This window comes from Pangasianodon hypophthalmus, chromosome 1 (assembly GCF_027358585.1).
Source record: "Pangasianodon hypophthalmus isolate fPanHyp1 chromosome 1, fPanHyp1.pri, whole genome shotgun sequence".
NCBI lineage: Eukaryota > Metazoa > Chordata > Actinopteri > Siluriformes > Pangasiidae > Pangasianodon > Pangasianodon hypophthalmus.
In genome coordinates this window covers 155001-175000 of record NC_069710.1, presented here as the reverse complement: position 1 = coordinate 175000, position 20000 = coordinate 155001, and the positions used below count along the sequence as shown (strand labels likewise).

At 41.4% G+C, this 20000-nt stretch overlaps 3 protein-coding genes and 1 long non-coding RNA gene across 4 annotated transcripts in view; 2 read left to right on the top strand and 2 right to left on the bottom strand.

Moving 5' to 3' along the window:
* Window positions 1-1520: 1520 nt before the first annotated feature.
* Window positions 1521-2043, bottom strand: LOC128320298 (uncharacterized). Its single transcript, XR_008303759.1, has 3 exons — window positions 1916-2043; window positions 1741-1863; window positions 1521-1658 (listed from the first exon to the last, which is right to left on the bottom strand). It is a non-coding gene; the product is annotated as an uncharacterized LOC128320298 (long non-coding RNA).
* Window positions 2044-2775: 732 nt separating this feature from the next.
* c1r (complement component 1, r subcomponent) lies at window positions 2776-13785 on the top strand. The gene is made up of 13 exons (XM_053239427.1): window positions 2776-2932; window positions 4846-5047; window positions 5932-6112; window positions 6635-6772; window positions 8469-8671; window positions 9472-9619; window positions 10155-10273; window positions 10541-10619; window positions 10904-11038; window positions 11235-11306; window positions 12676-12872; window positions 12961-13190; window positions 13287-13785. Exons 1-13 carry the CDS (start codon window positions 2907-2909, stop codon window positions 13642-13644), a joined length of 2088 nt encoding a protein of 695 aa, XP_053095402.1. The 5' UTR covers window positions 2776-2906; the 3' UTR covers window positions 13645-13785.
* Window positions 13786-16071: 2286 nt separating this feature from the next.
* LOC128320236 (uncharacterized) lies at window positions 16072-17537 on the top strand. The gene is made up of 4 exons (XM_053239937.1): window positions 16072-16230; window positions 16444-16591; window positions 17026-17134; window positions 17227-17537. The coding sequence occupies exons 1-4, from the start codon at window positions 16155-16157 to the stop codon at window positions 17350-17352; spliced, it is 459 nt and encodes a 152-aa protein (XP_053095912.1). The 5' UTR covers window positions 16072-16154; the 3' UTR covers window positions 17353-17537.
* Window positions 17538-17916: 379 nt separating this feature from the next.
* Window positions 17917-20000, bottom strand: part of LOC128320196 (zinc transporter ZIP1-like) — a 4974-nt gene continuing 2890 nt past the window's right edge. Inside the window, exon 3 of the mRNA XM_053239877.1 lies at window positions 17917-18923. Coding sequence (XP_053095852.1) covers window positions 18324-18923 — 600 coding nt within the window. The 3' untranslated portion in view covers window positions 17917-18323. The remainder of the gene's footprint in view (window positions 18924-20000) is intronic.

Below are 20000 nucleotides of genomic sequence, written 5' to 3'. Positions count from 1 at the left end.
CATGACTCTGGCTGTGTTTACACTGTGAGATGCACAGTGTCTGATCTTCTGACACAGATCTGATTTTTTCATCCATCTGCATGTGTGTAAGACGCGACCCACATCCGATTCCCGTATTTACTTCATTCCTCTGAAACGTTGTTCTCCGCTGAAACCTTTTTACCAGCAGCATCAGCTTGTAGAGAGGAAGTGACTGTTGTTTCCAAGGTGATTATTGTGGTGTTCAGTCTCTTTGTACTTTGCATTAAGGCTTTTAACTTTGAGTTGGTGTTGGAATGAGGACCGGCCGAATCTTCACTCTGCCACGACCTGAGAAACGTCCTGTACACGGCCCAGGTTCTCTACAGACCCTGAAGGTTGTAGGATAAGATAAGAGCGTTTGTGATCTCCACTGATTAGCCTCCTGATTCACCTGACACTGGAGTGACATGAGCAGCAAATGTTTTAGATTTAGAACCTTGCAGTAAGGTGGCTGATCTGAAATACTTACACGTACAAAATGTCCGATCTGCCAGAAATCAGTGAAAAGATCAGAATTGGTTGGTGTGAACGCAGCCTGCGGTGGGTCCTGTGGAATCTCCGTCCTGACACACACCTGATGACTTACCTGTGTCTTACCTCTGACTTACCTGTGACTTACCAGTGAAGCTGTGCCACATCTGTGTCTTACTTGTGTCTTACCTGTGATTTACTTACCCATCTCGTACCTGTGAAGCTGTCTTACCTGTGTCTTACCTGTGAAGCTTTGTCCTACCTGCGAAGCTGTCTCTTACCTGTGTCTTACTTGTGAAACTGTCTTACCTGTTTCTTACCTCTAAAGCTGTGATTTACCTGTGACTAACCTCTGTCTTGCCTGTGTCTAATCTGTGAAATACCCATCTCTTACCTGTGACGCTGTGTGATTTACCCGTGTCTTACCTGTGAAGCACTGTCTTACCCATGTCTTACCTGAGAAGCTGTGCTTTACCTGTAAAGTTGTTTATTTGTGAAGCTGTGCCTTACCTGTGATTTACCTGTGACTTACCCATGTCTTAACTGTGTTATTTACCTGTGTCTTTCCTGTGTCTTACCTGTAAAGTTGTGTGTTACCTGTGACTTACTCATTTCTTACCTGAGAAGCTGTGTCTTACCTGTGTCATACCTGTGGCTTACCTGTGATTTACCAGTGAAGCTGTGTCATACCTGTGAAGCTGTGCCTCACCTGTGTCTTATTTGTGTCTTAACTGTGTCTCACCTGTGATTTACTTACCCATCTCTTACCTGAGAAGCTGTCTTACCTGTGTCTTTCCTTTGATTTACCTATGACATAGCTGTGTCTTACCTGTGACATACCCATCTGTTACCTTTGTCTTACCTGTGAAGCTGTGTCTTACCTGTGTTTTACCTGTGAAGCTGTGTCTTACCTGTGATTCTTTGCCTCACCTGTTTCTTACCTGTGTCTGATCTGTGACTTACCCATCTCTTACCTGTGAAGCTGTGTGATTCACCTGTGTCTTACCTGTAAAGCTGTGTTTACCTGTGAAGCTGTCTCTTACCTATGACTTAGCCATTTCTTACCTGAGAAGCTGTATCTTACCTGTAATTTACCTTTGACTAACCAAAGTTTTACCTGTAAAGCTGTGTCTTACCTGTGTCTTACCTGTAAAGCTGTGTCTTACCTGTGTCTTACCTGTAAAGCTGTGTCCTACCTGTGAAGCAGTGTTTTGCCTGTGTCTTACCTGTGACTTACCCATGTCTTACCTGTAAAGCTGTGTCCTACCTGTGAAGCAGTGTTTTGCCTGTGTCTTACCTGTGACTTACCCATGTCTTACCTGTAAAGCTGTGACTTAACTGTGATTTACCTCTGTTTTATCTGTGTCTTACCTGTGTCTTACCTCTGACTTGCCCAATGCTTACCTGTGAAGCTGTGTCTTACCTTTGTCTTACCAGTGAAGCTGTGTGATTTACGTGTGTCTTACCTGTGAAGTTGTGTCTTAACTGTGAACGTGTGTCTTACCTGTGTCTTAGCCATGCCTTACTTGTGTCTTACCTGTGTCCTACCTGTGAAGCTGTATCTTACCATCATTTTACAAAATTACAGGATTTTTATGAATATCAAATGCTCATATGAATGAGTTACTAATAAATCTGTTTGTATCCAGCTTGATAATTGAGGCTCATGTCTTCTCTGATTATTTATTATTTTTAAAATAATAAATAATCATTCATTACGGTTCACATTTATTAATTACAGCATGACATTATTATTATTATTATTATTATTATTATTATTATTATTATTATTTCAGTTTAATGTTTCTGAGAATTCGACACAGTTTAATAGGTAAATGTTTGCTTAAATTGATTAATTATTTACCCATGTTTACACACACACACACACACACATGCACTGATATTTAAAATGTCATTTTCAACATAATTCTCAAAAATAATTAGTACATTTTAAGAATTAAGAATTTAAGAATTTTAGATTTACAAAAATCTAGATAATTATAATATTACAGTTAGAAACAGTAGTCACATTTAATCTATTTTTCCTTTATTTACAATTACTTTATTATTTTACAGATGGGTTATGTACTTATTCATCTTATTTAATTAAAATTTCCATTTTGAAAATTTATATATATAATATATATATATAAAATACATTTTTTAAAGCATATTTAAATTTAGTGAAATGTTTTATAATGACATATTGATCTGATGAAACTGAAGCAACATTGTGGATTTTGACCTTAAACACAACAAGATTTACGAGAAACGTTGGCACCCTCTGTGTGTCTCTGTCTCCATCTCTGTCTCTCTCTTATTCTTTTGCCAAATCAAACAAAACTGATTTTCTGTGACTTTTAAACCCTTGTCCTTCCACTTGGCTCATTTGAAAACACGCAGCTGGAAGAACAATGGCCAGATTACAGCTAATACTGAGGTAAGTGCAGAAAAATCTTTAGAATTTGTGTTCTGTTTCTTTTTCGCTTTTAATTTATGAAAGTTTAATAAATATATAAATTATAAAATGAGCAAACAATTTCTTTATGGCTCATGCTGAGTAGCAGTCAATAAACAATGGTTAATTCTCTTTTGTGAAATAATTCTACCAGTTGATGTTATAATATATTGCAAATTTTTTTGAAATTAGCGTTTGTCTGCAACGCCAGCGTGTCTGAGTCCGTGTTAAGGACTGGAACATCCGCACACTCAGCATGCCTCGCTCGTGGGGTTTGGGATGTGAATTTATTCTATGTAAATTCTTTTCTACACACAGAATGTGATTTATCAAGTTCTTCATGTGCATGAGACTGTGTATATTTAGACACACACTCCTGATCATATGTATGCACACCCTAGTGGTACAAAAGTGTAATAGCAGGTAAACTGATTAGGAGAAGTCACACTTCTTATCAATCACATCAGCGTCACTGACAGAGTAATTACAACCAGGTGCAGACGGGTGACATACAAACTATATTAACTATATCCCAATTATAAGGAAATGACTATAAGCTAAAAAAATCCCCACATCTTACATGCATTTATATCACTGGTCCCTGGAGGACTAGAGGTTAGGCCACAGCGCTCTCACCGCAGCGGCCCAGGTTCGATTCCTGGCGAGGGAACCAACACCAGCCACTGGGGTTGCAGGGCGCTCTCAGTGCCAGTCCCAAGCCCGGGTGAAACTGGGGAGGGTTGCGTCAGGAAGGGCATCTGGTGTAAAAACTGTGCCAAATCAAATACGTACCAATGATCCGCTGTGGCGACCCCTAGCGGGAGCAGCCGAAAGCACAACAACAACAACAACAACAACATGCATTCATATCACTCGTGCTGCAATACATTACATTTTCCCAATACAGAGGTGGAAAAGAAGACAATAATGGGAGCTTTTCACCTCATCAGGTTTTCTAAATGTAATTGGGGCGGAATTCACACATAAAATCTAAAAAAAACCAAAAAAAAACCATCGTATTTAATTCTTAGTATGTCTACTTCATTGTCACTGAAGTTTTTTTGGGGGGTGAAGCTTATCACATGCTTCCTCTGAGACACATGAAACCAGACAACCTCATGTTTTTTGAACTGCTGCTCCTGCTGCTTCATGTGGCAGTGTAACATAAGAATGCTATTCTCCACCTGCATATGCATGAGCTCACAGATGCCCACGGTAGGCTACTGTCACTTTTCTGTTGCGCCACTTGGGATCCCTACTACTGGCCTTTTGAAAAGGAAATTATTTTCTATATATGGCAGTTTGGGGCGTTTCTTTATGTAAATGAGTGTGGCCATGCACAAGCAGAGCAATTTAGAAGCCGTGGGTTTTTTTTGTACATCCATTACGTACAGCTGTGCATACACATGTGTGAGAATGTTCTTATCCGTACTGGTGATGCTTATGCACAAATTTAGAACTTGTTCTATGCACACTTAAAAAGCCTAGTGGTGTGTTCATGGGATGGCTTGTTGCAGACGACACAGAGCATGTCGAAAGGTCTAAAAGGATTAACTTCAACAACAGTGAAGTAGAGACGCTGCTGCACGAAGTAGAGTAAAGCCAGAATAGTTTATTTGGCACGACTGGTTTGTCTAAAAAATAAATACACAATAATCATTTTAGGCATAATAACTACATGTGTGTGTTCTACTGCCCCGAAAACCTGTGATGGGGAAAATCCCTTATTATTGTTTTCAGTATTTAGAAATGTTATGTATTGCAGTGTGAGTGATATGAATGCATGTAAAATTATTTGCTATTATTATGTCTTTATGGTCACATGTATTACAGTGGTGTAAATAATCATTTTATAATTATTTCTGTGCTGATTATTGGTCTATTTGTCCCTGCAGTGTGTTGTGTGTGTGTGTGAGTGTGTGTGTGTGTAAGAGAGTGATGTATGGTCAGGTTCAGTCTCCTCTGTATCCAAAGCCTTACCCCGCTGACGTCCACCAGCAGTGGGATCTGGAAGTTCCGCATGGTTATCAACTTCAGATTACCTTTAATTACCTGGACATAGAACCATCGTTTAACTGCTACTACGACTCTCTCACGGTTAGTTTGGATCATCATCATCATCATCATCACTACCACCATTATCTTCATTATCACCATCATCATAATATCATTGAATGAAACATGTGAGAACAATCTTGAATGATCTAGTGTTTATAATGTAATGTTCTACGGGCCGTAAGTCCAAAGGTTAATTTAATATTTACGCAGAGAATAACCGCACGTCCAGTTATTTTACATTTTAATTTTTTAGATCATGCTCCAACAGTTAATTGTGAGAACAAAGAAGCCACAGGATACTAAATCAAAGTGATTCAATCGTATTGCAGGATGTAGGAGATTTTATCACATTTTAAATCACTATTTTAATTTGTTGAATTAATAAAATAACACCAATGATTGTGTTAATTTGTTGTGCTCTCCCATAAAGAAAACATGCCACACTTTGAAGGATAAGCTGACTGAGCACTCATCTGCTAAGCTTACAGAGAGCCTCAAGTTTCTTCATAAATTTATCTATAAAATGCATCTCCTTCATTGGCCTCCATGTGAAAAAACTTTGAGTGGATTTAAAGAGACTTCTGAGTAAATGAATAGTGTGATATTTACGTATTTAACATTATCCTTGAATGACATTCCATAGTGTGTGTGAGTGTATTTACAACCAAAACATAAACTTCAGCTTGACGTATTGTGGGTCCATCGATCTGTCAGACAGTGGCGCTGGATTAACACTGCTCCTCACTCAAGCCGACATCACGCACAGTGTAAATATGTGTATGAGTTTTATTTCAGTGTGAAATCCTCACTGTGTGATTGACGCGACTCTGAATACAGTCCCAAGTCCTAAGAACCCTGTAGATATTAACACTGGTGTGATTTGGTCTGTACGATGTGGTTCACTTTGTTCTCTCATTATTAAGGTTCTGCATGGTAAGAAAGTTTTGGGAAAGTTCTGTGGCCCGAATTCCACGGATTCCTACCACCCTGGCAACAAGCCCATTTTGTCTCCTAGCAACCGTCTTCAGCTGGTGTTTGTGACGGATGAATCAAACACAGAAAAGCATCAGTATCTCGGGTTCTCCGCCTTTTACCAGGCTGTTGGTACGATAAAATACGACTGTGTGATTTAGGGTTTTATTTGTTGATCTTTTGACAGTAGTAATGCACACAGCCAAATTAACACAGTGTTAACAAATGTTCTCTTAACAAGCTCTTAACAACTCACACCTGTACTGACTTCCACCTGTACTAACATCTGTGCTGACTCACACCTCTACTGACCCACACCTGTACTGACCCACACCACTACTGACTCACACACTTACTGGCTAACACTTGTAATAAGTCCCGTACTGACTCACACTGACGCTGTCACCTGTACTGCCTCGCAAATGTACTGCCTCAAAACCGTACTGACTTGTACCTGTACTGACTATCACCTATACTGACTCACATATGTACTGACTAACAATTGTACTGACACCTGAACTGACACACGCCTGTGCCAAAACTGGTACTAACTTGCACCTGTATCAACACTTACACTGGCTTGCACCTGTGGTGACTTGCAACTGTACCAACAGCTGTACTGACTCCTATATGTCTTTGTGGTTTGGTCCTCAGACATAGATGAATGCTCGTCTCCTGATTTAGACGATTCAGAATCACGTTGCTCTCAGATCTGCCTCAACACTCTGGGCTCGTACCTGTGTGCCTGTTACCATGGTTACCAGTTGTCAGCAGATCAGCGTACCTGTGTTTGTGAGTGTACACACCAACAATAGACACACTCCTTCACACATACACAAACTTCCCAAGCTTCCCATCACTCTCTCCACAGAACTCGGCTACAAGGCTGCTCTTTCCTCAGCCTATGCTTTCTCTCCCAACCCACAATAACCAGGCAGGGGTGGGGCTACAGGTTTGCTTTTGCCTCAGAGATGATGCTTCACACCTCTTGCACTGTCTTATCTTAACATCTCATCTTTTGAATTCCATGTTGTTCCAGTTATCTCTCCAACCAACCTTCTCATTATTGTCATCTAACACACTCCTGGTCCAATAGGAAACTTTTGTGAAGAAATGGACATGCTCCTCAGTCTTTTCCCTAATGATGGAACCCCTCTCATTCTCTTCAGATACTTCAGCCTCCCCTCTCTCCAGCTCCAGTCCTCTTGCCTTCTCTCTCTTCTCACACAGCATGGCACTGGTTTGCAGTCATGATATAAAAGGGATCTATCTGCTCCATGCAGAGTCTCCACTGGTGTTCCACAAAGCTCAGTACTTGGTCCTCTTTTGTTCTCCGTCTATACCAACTCTATATCCTCACATGGGTTTACTTACCACTGCTATGCTAATGACACTCAACTTATCCTCTCTTTTCTTCCTTGAAATAATCATGTTTCTGAACGGATCTCATCACAGATGGCAGCTTATCAGTTGGAACTTAATTCCAGCAAAACTGTACATCCCTGGCAATGCATCCCCATATCAAGATCTTATGATCTCCCTGGACAACATTGAGATCTCAACATCTCTCACTGCACACAACCTTGGGATAACCACAGACAATCAACTGTCCTCCTTGCGTCACACTGCTAAACTGACAAACTCATGCCCATTTCTCCTTTACAACATCAGGAGGATTCATCCATTTCTATCCACAGAAGCCACTCAGGTTGTTCAGACTCTTGTCATTTTGAGACTGGACTACTGAAACTTGCTCCTGGCAGGTCTGCCTCTGAGCGCCATTTGACCTCTCCAACTGATCCAGAATGCAGCTGCATGACTTGTTTTCAACCTCCCCCCGTTCTTCAGCACCACCCCATTGCTGCGCTCCCTCCATTGGCTTCCTGTAGCTGCTGCATCAGATTTAAAACACTGATGTTCGCCTACAAAGCCATAAACGGACCAGCACCCACCTACCTTAAAGCACTTATCACACCTCGCACGGCACCACACTCCCTCCGATCCTCTAGCACTGCTCGACTGCTCCCTCCATCTCTCAGGGTACAAGGAAAACATGCGGCAAGGCTCTTCTCTGTTCTGGAACCTCGGTGGTGGAATGAACCTCCACTAAATGTCTGAACAGCTGAGTCACTGGCAGTCTTCAAACGACAAATAAAGACCTACCTCTTCATGAAAAAAAATTCTCGTGTTGTGTTGTTTCATACTAAACTAACCTCCCCAATCGTGTTTTTAGACTGATAGTGCTCTCAGTCCCTGACCTAGTGAGCCACTATGAATATGTATTTATTGATAGAGACTAATGAAGCACTTCTGTAAGTCGCTCTGGATAAGTGCATCTGCCAAATGCCATAAATATAAATATAATACACACACAAAGAAGAACCCTTTAGTATTTCTTAATGTTTTAAGACTGTGGGCGTAACTATTCATACTGGTCCACTCCGGATATCTGTCTTTATTCTGTGGTGTTGTTTCCTCTCGGTGCTAGTGGAGTGCGCTGGAGGTGTTTTCACAGAACCCGAGGGTTTTCTGTCGAGTCCTGGATTCCCGAACGCTGCTCCTCTAGGAGTGAACTGCTTGTACAGTGTCTCTGTCCAGCCTGGGTTCCAAGTAACTCTCAACTTCAGCGACAACTTCCACATCGAGCAGATTGATGCACAGGGACCGTCCTGCTTGTTCCACTGGCTAAAGGTATCACATTATTACACTGTGGGCAAGTTCCAGTCCAAACATTTATTCACAATGCGTTATGAGTAAATCATATTGAATCTAATGGCTTATGTAAGGAAGTAAACTCTTGAGGACATGCTGTTATAGGAAAATAATCACCAGGGTGGCTACATGCAAAGCAGAGTTAAAAACTTCACCAGATCATATCAGCACACCCCCAAGTGTTTTATTCCTCTTTTGCCACAGCAATTTGCTAACGATTACAATTTTGAATTTAATAAAGACTTAATAAACACTTCATACATTTTATCCACATAAATGCATTTTATTTATGTATAGTTACATTTAATGTTGTGTGAAACAAGTTAGTTCCTGTTATCACTTATGTTATAGCAGCTATAAACAGTTATTCACTCAACAGCCTCTTTATTCTCTCTCTTGAAGTGAATATGACAAAAAAAAATACACAGCTTGAAATGCTACTTAGAAAACCGCAAAGCATAAACTCCTCCGTGGGAAAGGTTGTGGAACAAGTAAAGGGAATGTCGGCCATTACTGATGGCTTTTTATAGTGAGCCACCATGTGAGTTAGTGTCAAACGTCCTCGGCGTGTGTGTGTGTACATGCACAAGAAGGTATACAGGTGTTGGAAAACTGCCTCTGGTGGTTAGGAGGGGTGAAGTGGAGCTTCAAGTTATAGCTGTACTACCAGATCATGGATTAGAGGTTTATTAATCCTCTTGTAATAGTATGTAATACTGACTCCTCTATGCAGTGGAATGTGAAATTAAAGCAGTTTATCTTCCATTTCTTGTCCCCAGGTGTCTGTCCCTGGTGAAGCTCCAAAGAAGCTTTGTGGAGATAAAAGTCCTGGAATCATACACACCGGCTCACACGTTGTAGATCTGGAATTTCACACTGATAGACATGGACAGAGTGGAGGATTTAGCCTTCGCTACACAACCCAGAGTAAGCCGGAGACACAACCTGGAGATGTGGAAGTTAGCTAGAGCTTCATTACACACTGTTTAAATTACATCTCCATCTGAAGTGTGTTTCCTCTCTGATGCACCAGTGTGCAGGTGTACAGTGTGTGTGTGTGTGTGTGTGTGTGTGTGTGTGTGTGTGTGTTTGTTTCTGTAATACATACACAGGAATAATATCAACTCACTAATAAAATAAATGTATGTACAAGTGAAAGTCATCTCTGGAGTGTTTTTTAGCTCACTTGATTGACATGAAAAAAACGTTTAAATTGTGTTCAGTCGGAATCGACAACAGTGTGTGTTCATTATTAACAACACAAATGATAAAGAAACTCACACACACCTGACCAACACACAGTGAAATACATGCTGGAAACCGACAACACTTTCCAGAACATTCCCAGATGAAGTAATAGAAAAGCCCAGAGAAGCACGACAGAGACTTACCATGTCCTGACTCTGTGTGTGTGTGTGTGTGTGTGTGTGTGTGTGTGTGTGTGTGTGAAACCTTTCTGTAGGAGTGGAGTGTAAGATCGAAGGAGGAATGCGTAACGGCCGAATCACTCCCAATTTCCCGAAATATTCCTACAGAGATTACATCCAAGTCCGCTGTAACACTGGATATAAACTCATGATGGTGACGTTTTATTTCTGTTTATTATTTCTACTTCATTTAAGGAGTGTGTAATCTTTAATTTATTATAAGTTGAAATTATTTTTTTATTTTTTATTTTCAATTTAAACCAAAAAAATACAAATACCAGCCTTAAATCTGTGTTTTATTGTTTTATGAATTTCATTTAGGAATAAAAACAGGACTGAATTTCTGCAGTTTCTGCTGTAACCTGAATTTTCTCTACTGAAGGTTTTTCTATCTTTATTTCTTTCTCTGTTTGTGTTTCAGGGAGAAAACGAAATCAAGAGTTATAAATCGATGTGTCAGGAGAACGGGAGGTGGCATTTACCTTTACCTGAGTGCAGGAGTGAGTCAGCACTCCCTTTATTAGTGAACTTTTATATTTTTTACAGTTTTATTACATTAGAAGACACTATTCAGGTCAGTAACAAGACAAAACAAAAGAGTTCATTAATAATAACTGGTGTTAATAAATGTGAAATAAAAAAGTGATGTTATAGTTCATGCCTCCACCAGGAGTGTTTTATTAATCGATACGCAGATGAAGAGAAGAAAACCATTTAAATTAAATACAAAAATAAACAATAGTCATGTTAATGTTTTTGTAAAGTTTATCCTTTATCATTGCAGTTATTGATTGTGGAGAACCGAAGAGTTTACTGAACGGTGGATATCAATTTCTGTCCGGTTCTAACAACGAGTACAGATCTGTCGTGCAATATCACTGCAACAAACCCTTCTATTCTTTCGCAAAAGCTAACGAAGGTAAGGCTGTGTTAGGTAAGGTAAGAATCTTATAATAATAATAATATTTAAATAGATTCAAGTTTAAAAAGGATTTAAATCTGTTATAAAAGTACTATGTGTATAAAGTTTAATTGACATGATTTATAGCTAAAGATAAATTTGATCAGCTGATTACAAACTGTCTCTCATTTTCTTCCACTTATTATATTTTTAGTAAATCTCACCTGTGCTGCTGATCGCAAATGGAGAGGACTCGAAAATGTCATAACACCGTATTGTTTCCCAGGTAACATATAAAACACACAGAAGTCTGTGGGCCAGTAGATCTTCCAGCTTTACATCCAAACACTTTTTCATCCAAACACTTTTTCATCCAAACACTTTTACATTTGTTTAGAGAAATTGTTACTCTGGTTACAGGACACTAATTTAATCTAAATATGAAATTAGCTTGTTCTTTAGTTACCTGTTTTGAGTTTTGGATGAAATCCATTTAATTCAACTGACCAGTCAAACAGGTTAATAACTCAATAATTAATATAAAAACGTCACAGACCCCTTGGCTAAGCTTGGGAAAAATATCAGTGAGAAATTGTTGAGGCTGTTTAGATTTGGGAGAGGCGTCAGATATTTTGAAGGCTGTTCAAAAAAAACAGTCCTGCTCCGTTTCTGACTTCCTGTTTCAAAAGGAAACACATACAGAGTCAAATCACAGCTGTTAAGCCATTTCATGGACACACAAAGAGCTTGATGTGTCCTCTGGAGTCGTCTCCGATTAACATGTTCACTCGTGGCTGCTGTGGGGATGTCGACTAGTCGGGCAGGAGAAAACAGTGAGGCAGACGGTAAAGAAAGCAGATAAATGTACTTTAATTGTTATTCTGAAAATATTTCAGATTAGATGAAGAAGATTCTACAGTGACAGCTATGCTGGGAAAGGTCCTTTTTTATTTTCTTTTGCTTTAATGGAGTGCTAATACTTTACATAAAGTGGAGAGGTGTTATTATTATTAATCCCAAAGAGAGCTTTCAGAGCCGTGGGTTGCACGTCACTATCCCATCACACTTAACTAGTCTAGAGTCAGACGCTGTCTCAAAGAGCCTGATCCAGACTGGGTTGTGTTCATTACTGAGGCAGGAGTTGAGGCACAGTGTGTAAACCTCCATCCATCATTAAGCTGTAAGGAGTTTCCACACTGCTGGGTACAGGCAGGATAACGAGCTGGCCTTAGTGATCTTGGAGCCCGGCTGATATGACAGTGTGAAGCTCCCCTCCCTGAGACCAGACTGCCATCGCCCAGGTTAGCGACTTGCCCATTAGCAGGTTGATGAACTGGGCAATTTTATGTTGTTGAAGGACGTCTTCCTGGCTGGTGAAGCAGAGAGCGCCCTGCAGCATGTAATGTGTCGTGTTTGGCTGTTAACTGAAGGGCGGACATGTTCTTTACTAATAAAACAGCTTAAAGACTGTGAAGTCCTGAAACTGTTTCTGCTTTAACTCAAGAAAAGGTGACTAGTCAACTACTTTTTTTGAATTACTGGTGAACTAGTAAGAAATTAACACGACCCTGTAGTGTAGAGTTTTACTTTTCCTATATACAACTGTGTGTGTGTGTGTGTGTGTGTGTGTGTGTGTGTGTGTGTGTGTGTATCAGTGTGTGGGCGTCCTGTTGTAGATCTCTCCAGTCGTGGTCGGGTTTTCGGAGGTGACATAGCGAAGAACAACTCATTTCCCTGGCAGGTGTTTCTTCACGCAGGAGGAAGAGGAGGAGCGATTGTGATCGGAGAAAAATGGCTCCTCACTGCAGCTCACAATCTGGAGAAAGTAAAACACTCTAAAGATGAAGTGAAGGTAGCATCATCCTGCAGCATTAACTCTTAATGGTGATATATGGTTATATTTTAGTATTTAAGCACATTTTATTTATTGATGTTTTTAGGCGTATGTTGGAAGCAACAGAGTGAGCGACTATTTTGGAAGCAGCACGAAGGCTGACCCTGTGTTATTTCAGTCACTTCCTATTGAATCACTGCACATCCATCCGCAATATAAAAGCCCAGACTTTAATAATGATATCGCGTTAATTAAGCTGGCGTCATCCATCACCTTTAATGCGAGGGTAATGCCGGTGTGTCTCCCTGAACAGGACTCTAAGCTTGAAAATTTTGGGTAAGAACATTTTAACACGTTCAAATGCATGTGATTTTCCTAAAAAAAAAGAAACCTCATGATGATGCAGCGTTCTGTAAAATGTTTCTGCTTCAGGTGGGTTTCTGGATTTGGACTGACGGAGACATACAACACTGCAAATCATCTCAGGTACATCCGTCTTCCCATCGTGGATCAACAAGTGTGTCACTCGTCCATTGAGAAGGCGAGAGAAGTACACAGTGATATTTCCACTCTGACGGAGAACATGTTCTGTGCTGGACTTCCTGAAGGAGGGAAGGACACGTGTCAAGGAGACAGCGGCTCTGGTTTCGTCATGAAAAATAACGACGTGTTTTACGCAGCGGGGATCGTTAGCTGGGGAGTCGACTGCGGAACACCGGGAAGATACGGCGTATACACTCGCATAGCTCGATACGCAAACTGGATAAACAAAACCATGGAGGAAAACTAACAGCAGCGGAGAAAATGAAATGAAAATGACATGAGCCACTCATGTGACTGGTTAAAATGGTTTGATTGAAAATGTCTGTAGTTGTTTTGCTAAGTGCCATCACTTCATGGAAAAATAAAGATAAATATTTTACCATCACAAGCTGTTCTTGTTTCATTGTCATCATTATAGCAGCCTTTACTGCCTGCAAATAAATCATTCTGCTCTGCTTAGCTATGTGATGTTCCGCTTGGGGTATTTTATATTAGGATCAAATCAACCACTAAGAACTCGTGTCTCAGTTACGCTCGATTCTGATCTTGAGCTTAAGCCCATGTGTCTTGCGTGATATCGGCTCGAGTGAGGAGCAGCGTACCTTTACCTGTTGTACCTTTACCTGTATTTTAAAAACACCAGGTTTAGATATTAATGAATTTGAACTGCACTTAAGCTGATGCGTGTTCTGACCAACACCTTACAGGGACCCTGAAGTCGGAGGCTTCATTTCTCTTGGACTTAAGAGCCAATCAGCATGGAGCATCACAGAGCGGTGCTTATCCAAAGCGCAGTATGATCACGATATCAAGTGCATCTGCCTAATTATCTCAGACAGGTGTGGGCTACAGGGAAATCAATCAGTCAGTACTTCCTCATACTGTACATCAGAATCACAGAGGAGCAGCAAGTTAGAGCGGAACAGGTAGCAAGGATGTTGCTTCCACCTGCTACCATTAGCTTAATTAAAATCAGTCAGAGCCGATGGGATATTAGAGATCAGGGGCGTGGATTATTTTCTTGTAACAACACAACGCTTCCCACGAGACTGGTATGTCACTGTAAGGAATATTCCTTTGTTTTTTACACACAGTCTCCTCTGAAAGTATTGGAACAGCAAGGCCAATTCTTGTTGCTATGCACTGAAGACATTTGGGTTTGAGATGTAAAGATGAATATGAGACGATAGAGCTCCAGTACTTACCCCAAGCCCTGATGATACCACAGAGGTGGTGCTTTGGCGTAGCAGCAGTTCAGGAGCTCCATGCAGTGGCCAGTCAGTGTGCTTCTCCACCAGCCAGTAAGAGGAAATCAGGAAGAGTACTTACTGAGAATCATTTATTTATACTCCAGATTCCCTACTCCTCTATCCTTTTATCCTATAAATTACAGGCGTAGCTGGTCCACCACCAATTCCTCTACATCTACTCGCCCCAGATGTCAAACCCACAAATCCCTTAGTTGGTTTAACCACAGTTTATTGGTTACCAGTTGCTAGGGTGAGAAACAGGATTAAACACTAAGACTCATGCATATTTCCTGTAAATGCTGAAAGCTATGTGTCAGATAGCTGCACTCTGAGCTCAGCATGTCGATGTTTTACAGCAGGAGGAGGAAAAATTTTACCTTTTAATTTTACATCTTTTAAAACATATTGAGCTTTTCCCACGTCATGCTTAAAGCTTATGCTTTTGACGACATGATTAGACTCTCATGCGAATGTTGTTTCTGTCAGACTGGGTTTCAGCCACAATTCAGATTTCAGCCTGAGGTTAGAAATCATAACAGCTCTGATAACAGCAGTGTTTCATCAGACATTTTCTAACTCCAAAATAAATACTGTACATCATTTTCAAGAGCTGAATGAGCAAATCATTACAGGAACTGGTTTCAGTAGAAACCTGCAGTATACGTGTAAGAACTTATTTTCTGTAAGGGGAGAGTAAAGAGGCAAGGCATATAGACATGCAGAGAGATTTTTACATAAATGTAATTTTATCTAATATACATATATATATATATTTCTGTGATGTCGAACTGTTGACCCAAATTCATAACACTTTCATTTTCGAATCTTAAATCTTAGTCTTAAACACTTTTACTCTCAGTGCGATGCTACACTGGTGTGAATAATAAAGTAATGAATAAATAATAAATAATATAATAAAAGCCCTTAGTTCATTATTCAGTTATTCATCTTAATGCAGCCATTATTCAGTCACTATGATAAATTATTCAGAATTTATTCAAAATTTTATTCAGTAATTATTAAGAAATTTAGTTGAGTTTATTTTAGTGTAGTTATGAGTTATATAGTGTAGTTATATATAGATGCACTGTCCTGTGTATTTATTGTCTATTTTGCATCAGTGTTGTGTTTCTGCGCTGTGTGTAGTCCTGTGCTGCTCCGTGGTCCTGGAGAAGTGACCTTTCTTTCCAGTGTGTATGAGCTACACAGAGAAATGACAATAAAATCCCACTTATGAATTACTGAGTAAGTGCAGCGAGATTAATGTTAAAGATGAGAAAATGCAGAGTGAGCAGTGTGAGTCTGAACTCATGGCCGAGTTCTGGGACTTTACACGGTTAAAGTGAGGATTGGAACACAGCCCTGGAGGAATTTCTGGAATTGTGTAACTGTGTGTGCGCTCTGTCTGTGCACGTCAGGTTCAGTATATAAACTCAGAGTCTGTCGTGTTCAGGACGACTCACAGAATCTTACTTCTAATCAGCATCAGCTCCACAGAGACGGCGAGATGATCGTCACTACCCCTCTCGGTGTGTTCGTGTTCGTTACAGCGCTGATCGTCGCTGAAGGCTCCTGGGGCTCCGGTACGTTTATAACACCTTCACTACATGTGCTTATTAAGCCTTATGTAGGTGAGGCCTATGCATACTAAGAATTTTAACATAAATGGTACAGTTTTTGTACTTAGAGATTAGAATAAATGTATATTACAGAACATCATACAGATTTTACACAACATTCACACATTAACTGTACAGGACATACACTGATTTAATATCTTTATATTTTATTATCAGATAAAGGAAACTCATACAGTTATGACCTGTCGAAGATGTCGGACCTGAGGAAGCTCTACAACTCTAAAGTTTATCAGGCTGATCGGATGACACGCCCACTCGAGGGGCTGAGCTTCCAGGCAGGAGTACTCAGTCACTCAGGAGTCAGGTAATTAAACACACTCGCATTATACGCGTGTACATACAGTTATAATATTTACAAAGCCTGAAAGATAAATAATTAATACTTTTAGTATTTATTACATTTAGTATTGTTAGTTATTTTCTCATTTATTCTGATGCCTATTTTAATGTTTTATTTTTTTGTGTCTTCAAAGAATAAATGAATTTCATTAAGTAAGAGTTTATTGAATAAGTAATATCAATTTTAATTTATTTTTAGAATATATAAGTCAGAATAATAACAGATTTTTTTAGCTGATTAAGCCGATATCAGCCAGTTCCTTTCTTTAAGGGACATCAAACTAAAACTGAGCGTGTTTGTGTCACCTGTGAAATTATAACCTGCGGCAGAACACAGGGTTACATTCAGATTGGATTCGGATTGGATTCGGATTAAAATCAGGTCTATAATGATTTCAGAGTGACTCTGGCAGACGGCACTAAGTGGTTGGTGCATAAAGGAGACGGTTTCGGTATTTCCTCTCAGACGGTGGTGGTGGACGCGCGACACATGAGCAGAAGCTGGAAGGTAAGAACCTCTGGAGTATATCCACACTGTAGATAAAATATTTACACGAAGTTATTTATTCATTATTCAGTCACTGACAGTTATTTTCACAGATCAGGGAGACTAAAAACTTCGGCGGCAGTAAGACGGTGTCGGATTTTGTGAAAGCAGGAGGAACTGATTACAGTCTGCTGTTCAATAACTGTCACAATGCCGCAGGGAGGATGATGGATAAATAAACACACTGAAATACACACTTCTGATTCAGTCACCACGCTAAACATGCTAAACACGCTAAACATGCTAAACACGCTAAACATGCTAAACACTTCATTTTAATTTTTCCCTTCTGATTGCTCAACACTTAAACATTACAGCTGTTATCGCAGAGAACAAAAAATAAAAACATCTGGAGTTTTTTGTCGTCTCTTTACTGTGGGATTGTTTACTACGTGTCTAAAATCTCTATTTTTCACACACACACACACACACGGATAAATAAGGATAAATAAAGATAATTATACTTCTAATATGATAATATTAATAATATCTATGTAGTAACGCTGAGCTCTGCACTGTATGTATTACATATCATACTGTGTGTGTATCATCACACCAAATATCCACTAGGGGGCGGGGCTTCAGGTGCATGGGCGTGGACGGGGGCGGGGCTTTATATAATTCACCCTGCAGCCCAAATTCCACACACAGCACCTTTAATGCTAAAGCCGATGCAGTGCAGATGAAGTGTACACTGCAGAATCAAGTGCCCTATGTAGTCCACGAGACGAGAGAGAACAGAGTGAGTGTTAATAAAATATCTCAGGTTTATTGGAACAGAAACAGCGTGGTGATGTCACGAAGGACAGAAACAAAACATTAAGCTGAAGGACAAACAGGAAGTGCTACATGTGCACTTACACTCAGGAGTGTGCACTTCTAAGGTCACTAACGTGTAGTGTGTGTCCATATTTATATCCCACACCACACACTCCCAGGGTATGTAGTGTAGTTTTTATGCTGTACTATTTGTGCACACTATTTATGCTGATTTGGTACATAACCAGTTGTCATGGTAACGAGTAAAGCGTTGCTGTGAGTGCTAAACACTTTGGTTGCTAGGTAACGTAGTGTATATATTGTATTGGGATATCAGTGTGCAGTTTAGGACGCAGCCCCTGTGTGTGTGTGTGTGTGTGTGTGTGTGTGTTTATGTTTTGAGGAGCAGCGCGGCGGTGAGCACACTGAACCCCGTGAGGATCAGCGTGACTTTAGCGATGCGGTGCTCGTGAGCACTCGTCACTCGGGGCATCACGTCCATGAAGACGACGTAGGCGAAGCTCCCTACACTCAGACCCTCGAGCGTGGAGCGAGCCAGGCGTAAGGGTGTGTGTGTGTGACGCAGGGCGAGGCCGAGCGGGAACGCCGAGGACAGCAGCATCAGGCAGACGGACACCGCCGAGCGTCTCATGTGGCTCTGAGCGAGCAGGAAGACCAGGCTGCAGGCAACGAGCGAAGAGCGCAGGAGGAGATCGGGACGCAGCCGCACCACGTCCACAGATAAACCCTGGAAGACGGAGAACAGACAGAGAGACAGGAGCAGCACGGACGAGCGCACGGGGGACAGGGAGGGATCGGGACGCTGCCGGAATGTCGGCGAGCACAGGAGCAGAGCTTCCTTCTCCTCTCGTCCTTCTTTCTGTCCGTGCTGTCGCTCACGCTCGTCTCTCAGAGTCAGGATCAGCTCCTCCATCACCAGCAGGAGCAGAAACCCCACAGCCATGATGAACTCCGGCACGGGGAACAGCAGCTGAGGACACGGACAGGAGAACAGACAGGGGGACACGGAAACACAGGGACACGGAAACACAGGGGACACAGGGACACGGAAACACAGGGACACGGAAACACAGGGACACGGAAATACAGGGGACACGGAAACACAGGGACACGGAAACACGGAAACACAGGGGACACGGAAACACAGGGGACACGGAAACACAGGGATACGGAAACACGGAAATACAGGGGACACGGAAACACAGGGACACGGAAATACAGGGACATGGAAACACAGGGACACGGAAATACAGGGACACGGAAATACAGGGATACGGAAACACGGAAACACAGGGACACGGAAACACAGGGACACGGAAACACAGGGAAACGGAAATACAGGGGACACGGAAACACAGGGATACGGAAACACGGAAATACAGGGGACACGGAAACACAGGGACACGGAAACACAGGGATACGGAAACACAGGGATACGGAAACACGGAAACACAGGGACACGGAAACACAGGGACACGGAAACACAGGGACACGGAAATACAGGGATACGGAAACACGGAAACACAGGGACACGGAAATACAGGGGACACGGAAACACAGGGACACGGAAACACAGGGATACGGAAACACAGGGATACGGAAACACGGAAACACAGGGACACGGAAACACAGGGACACGGAAACACAGGGACACGGAAATACAGGGGACACGGAAACACAGGGACACGGAAATACAGGGGACACGGAAACACGGGGATACGGAAACACGGGGAAACGGAAACACAGGGACACGGAAATACAGGGGACACGGAAACACAGGGATACGGAAACACGGAAACACAGGGACACGTAAATACAGGGGACACGGAAACACAGGGACACGGAAATACAGGGACATGGAAACACAGGGACACGGAAATACAGGGACACGGAAATACAGGGATACGGAAACACGGAAACACAGGGACACGGAAACACAGGGACACGGAAACACAGGGACACGGAAACACGGAAATACAGGGGACACGGAAACACGGAAACACAGGGACACGGAAACACAGGGGACACGGAAACACAGGGACACGGA

Excerpts from the sequence above, each read along its gene's own strand:
- c1r (XM_053239427.1), top strand. The coding sequence starts at position 2,907 with ATGGCCAGATTACAGCTAATACTGAG. Across the intron at positions 10,274-10,540 it reads CTGGATATAAACTCATGATG|GGAGAAAACGAAATCAAGAG; the intron begins GTGACGTTTTAT and ends TTTGTGTTTCAG. Across the intron at positions 11,307-12,675 it reads AACACCGTATTGTTTCCCAG|TGTGTGGGCGTCCTGTTGTA; the intron begins GTAACATATAAA and ends TGTGTGTATCAG.
- LOC128320236 (XM_053239937.1), top strand. The coding sequence starts at position 16,155 with ATGATCGTCACTACCCCTCTCGGTGTGTTCGTGTTCGTTACAGCGCTG. Across the intron at positions 16,592-17,025 it reads CTCAGTCACTCAGGAGTCAG|AGTGACTCTGGCAGACGGCA; the intron begins GTAATTAAACAC and ends TAATGATTTCAG. Across the intron at positions 17,135-17,226 it reads ACATGAGCAGAAGCTGGAAG|ATCAGGGAGACTAAAAACTT; the intron begins GTAAGAACCTCT and ends TTATTTTCACAG.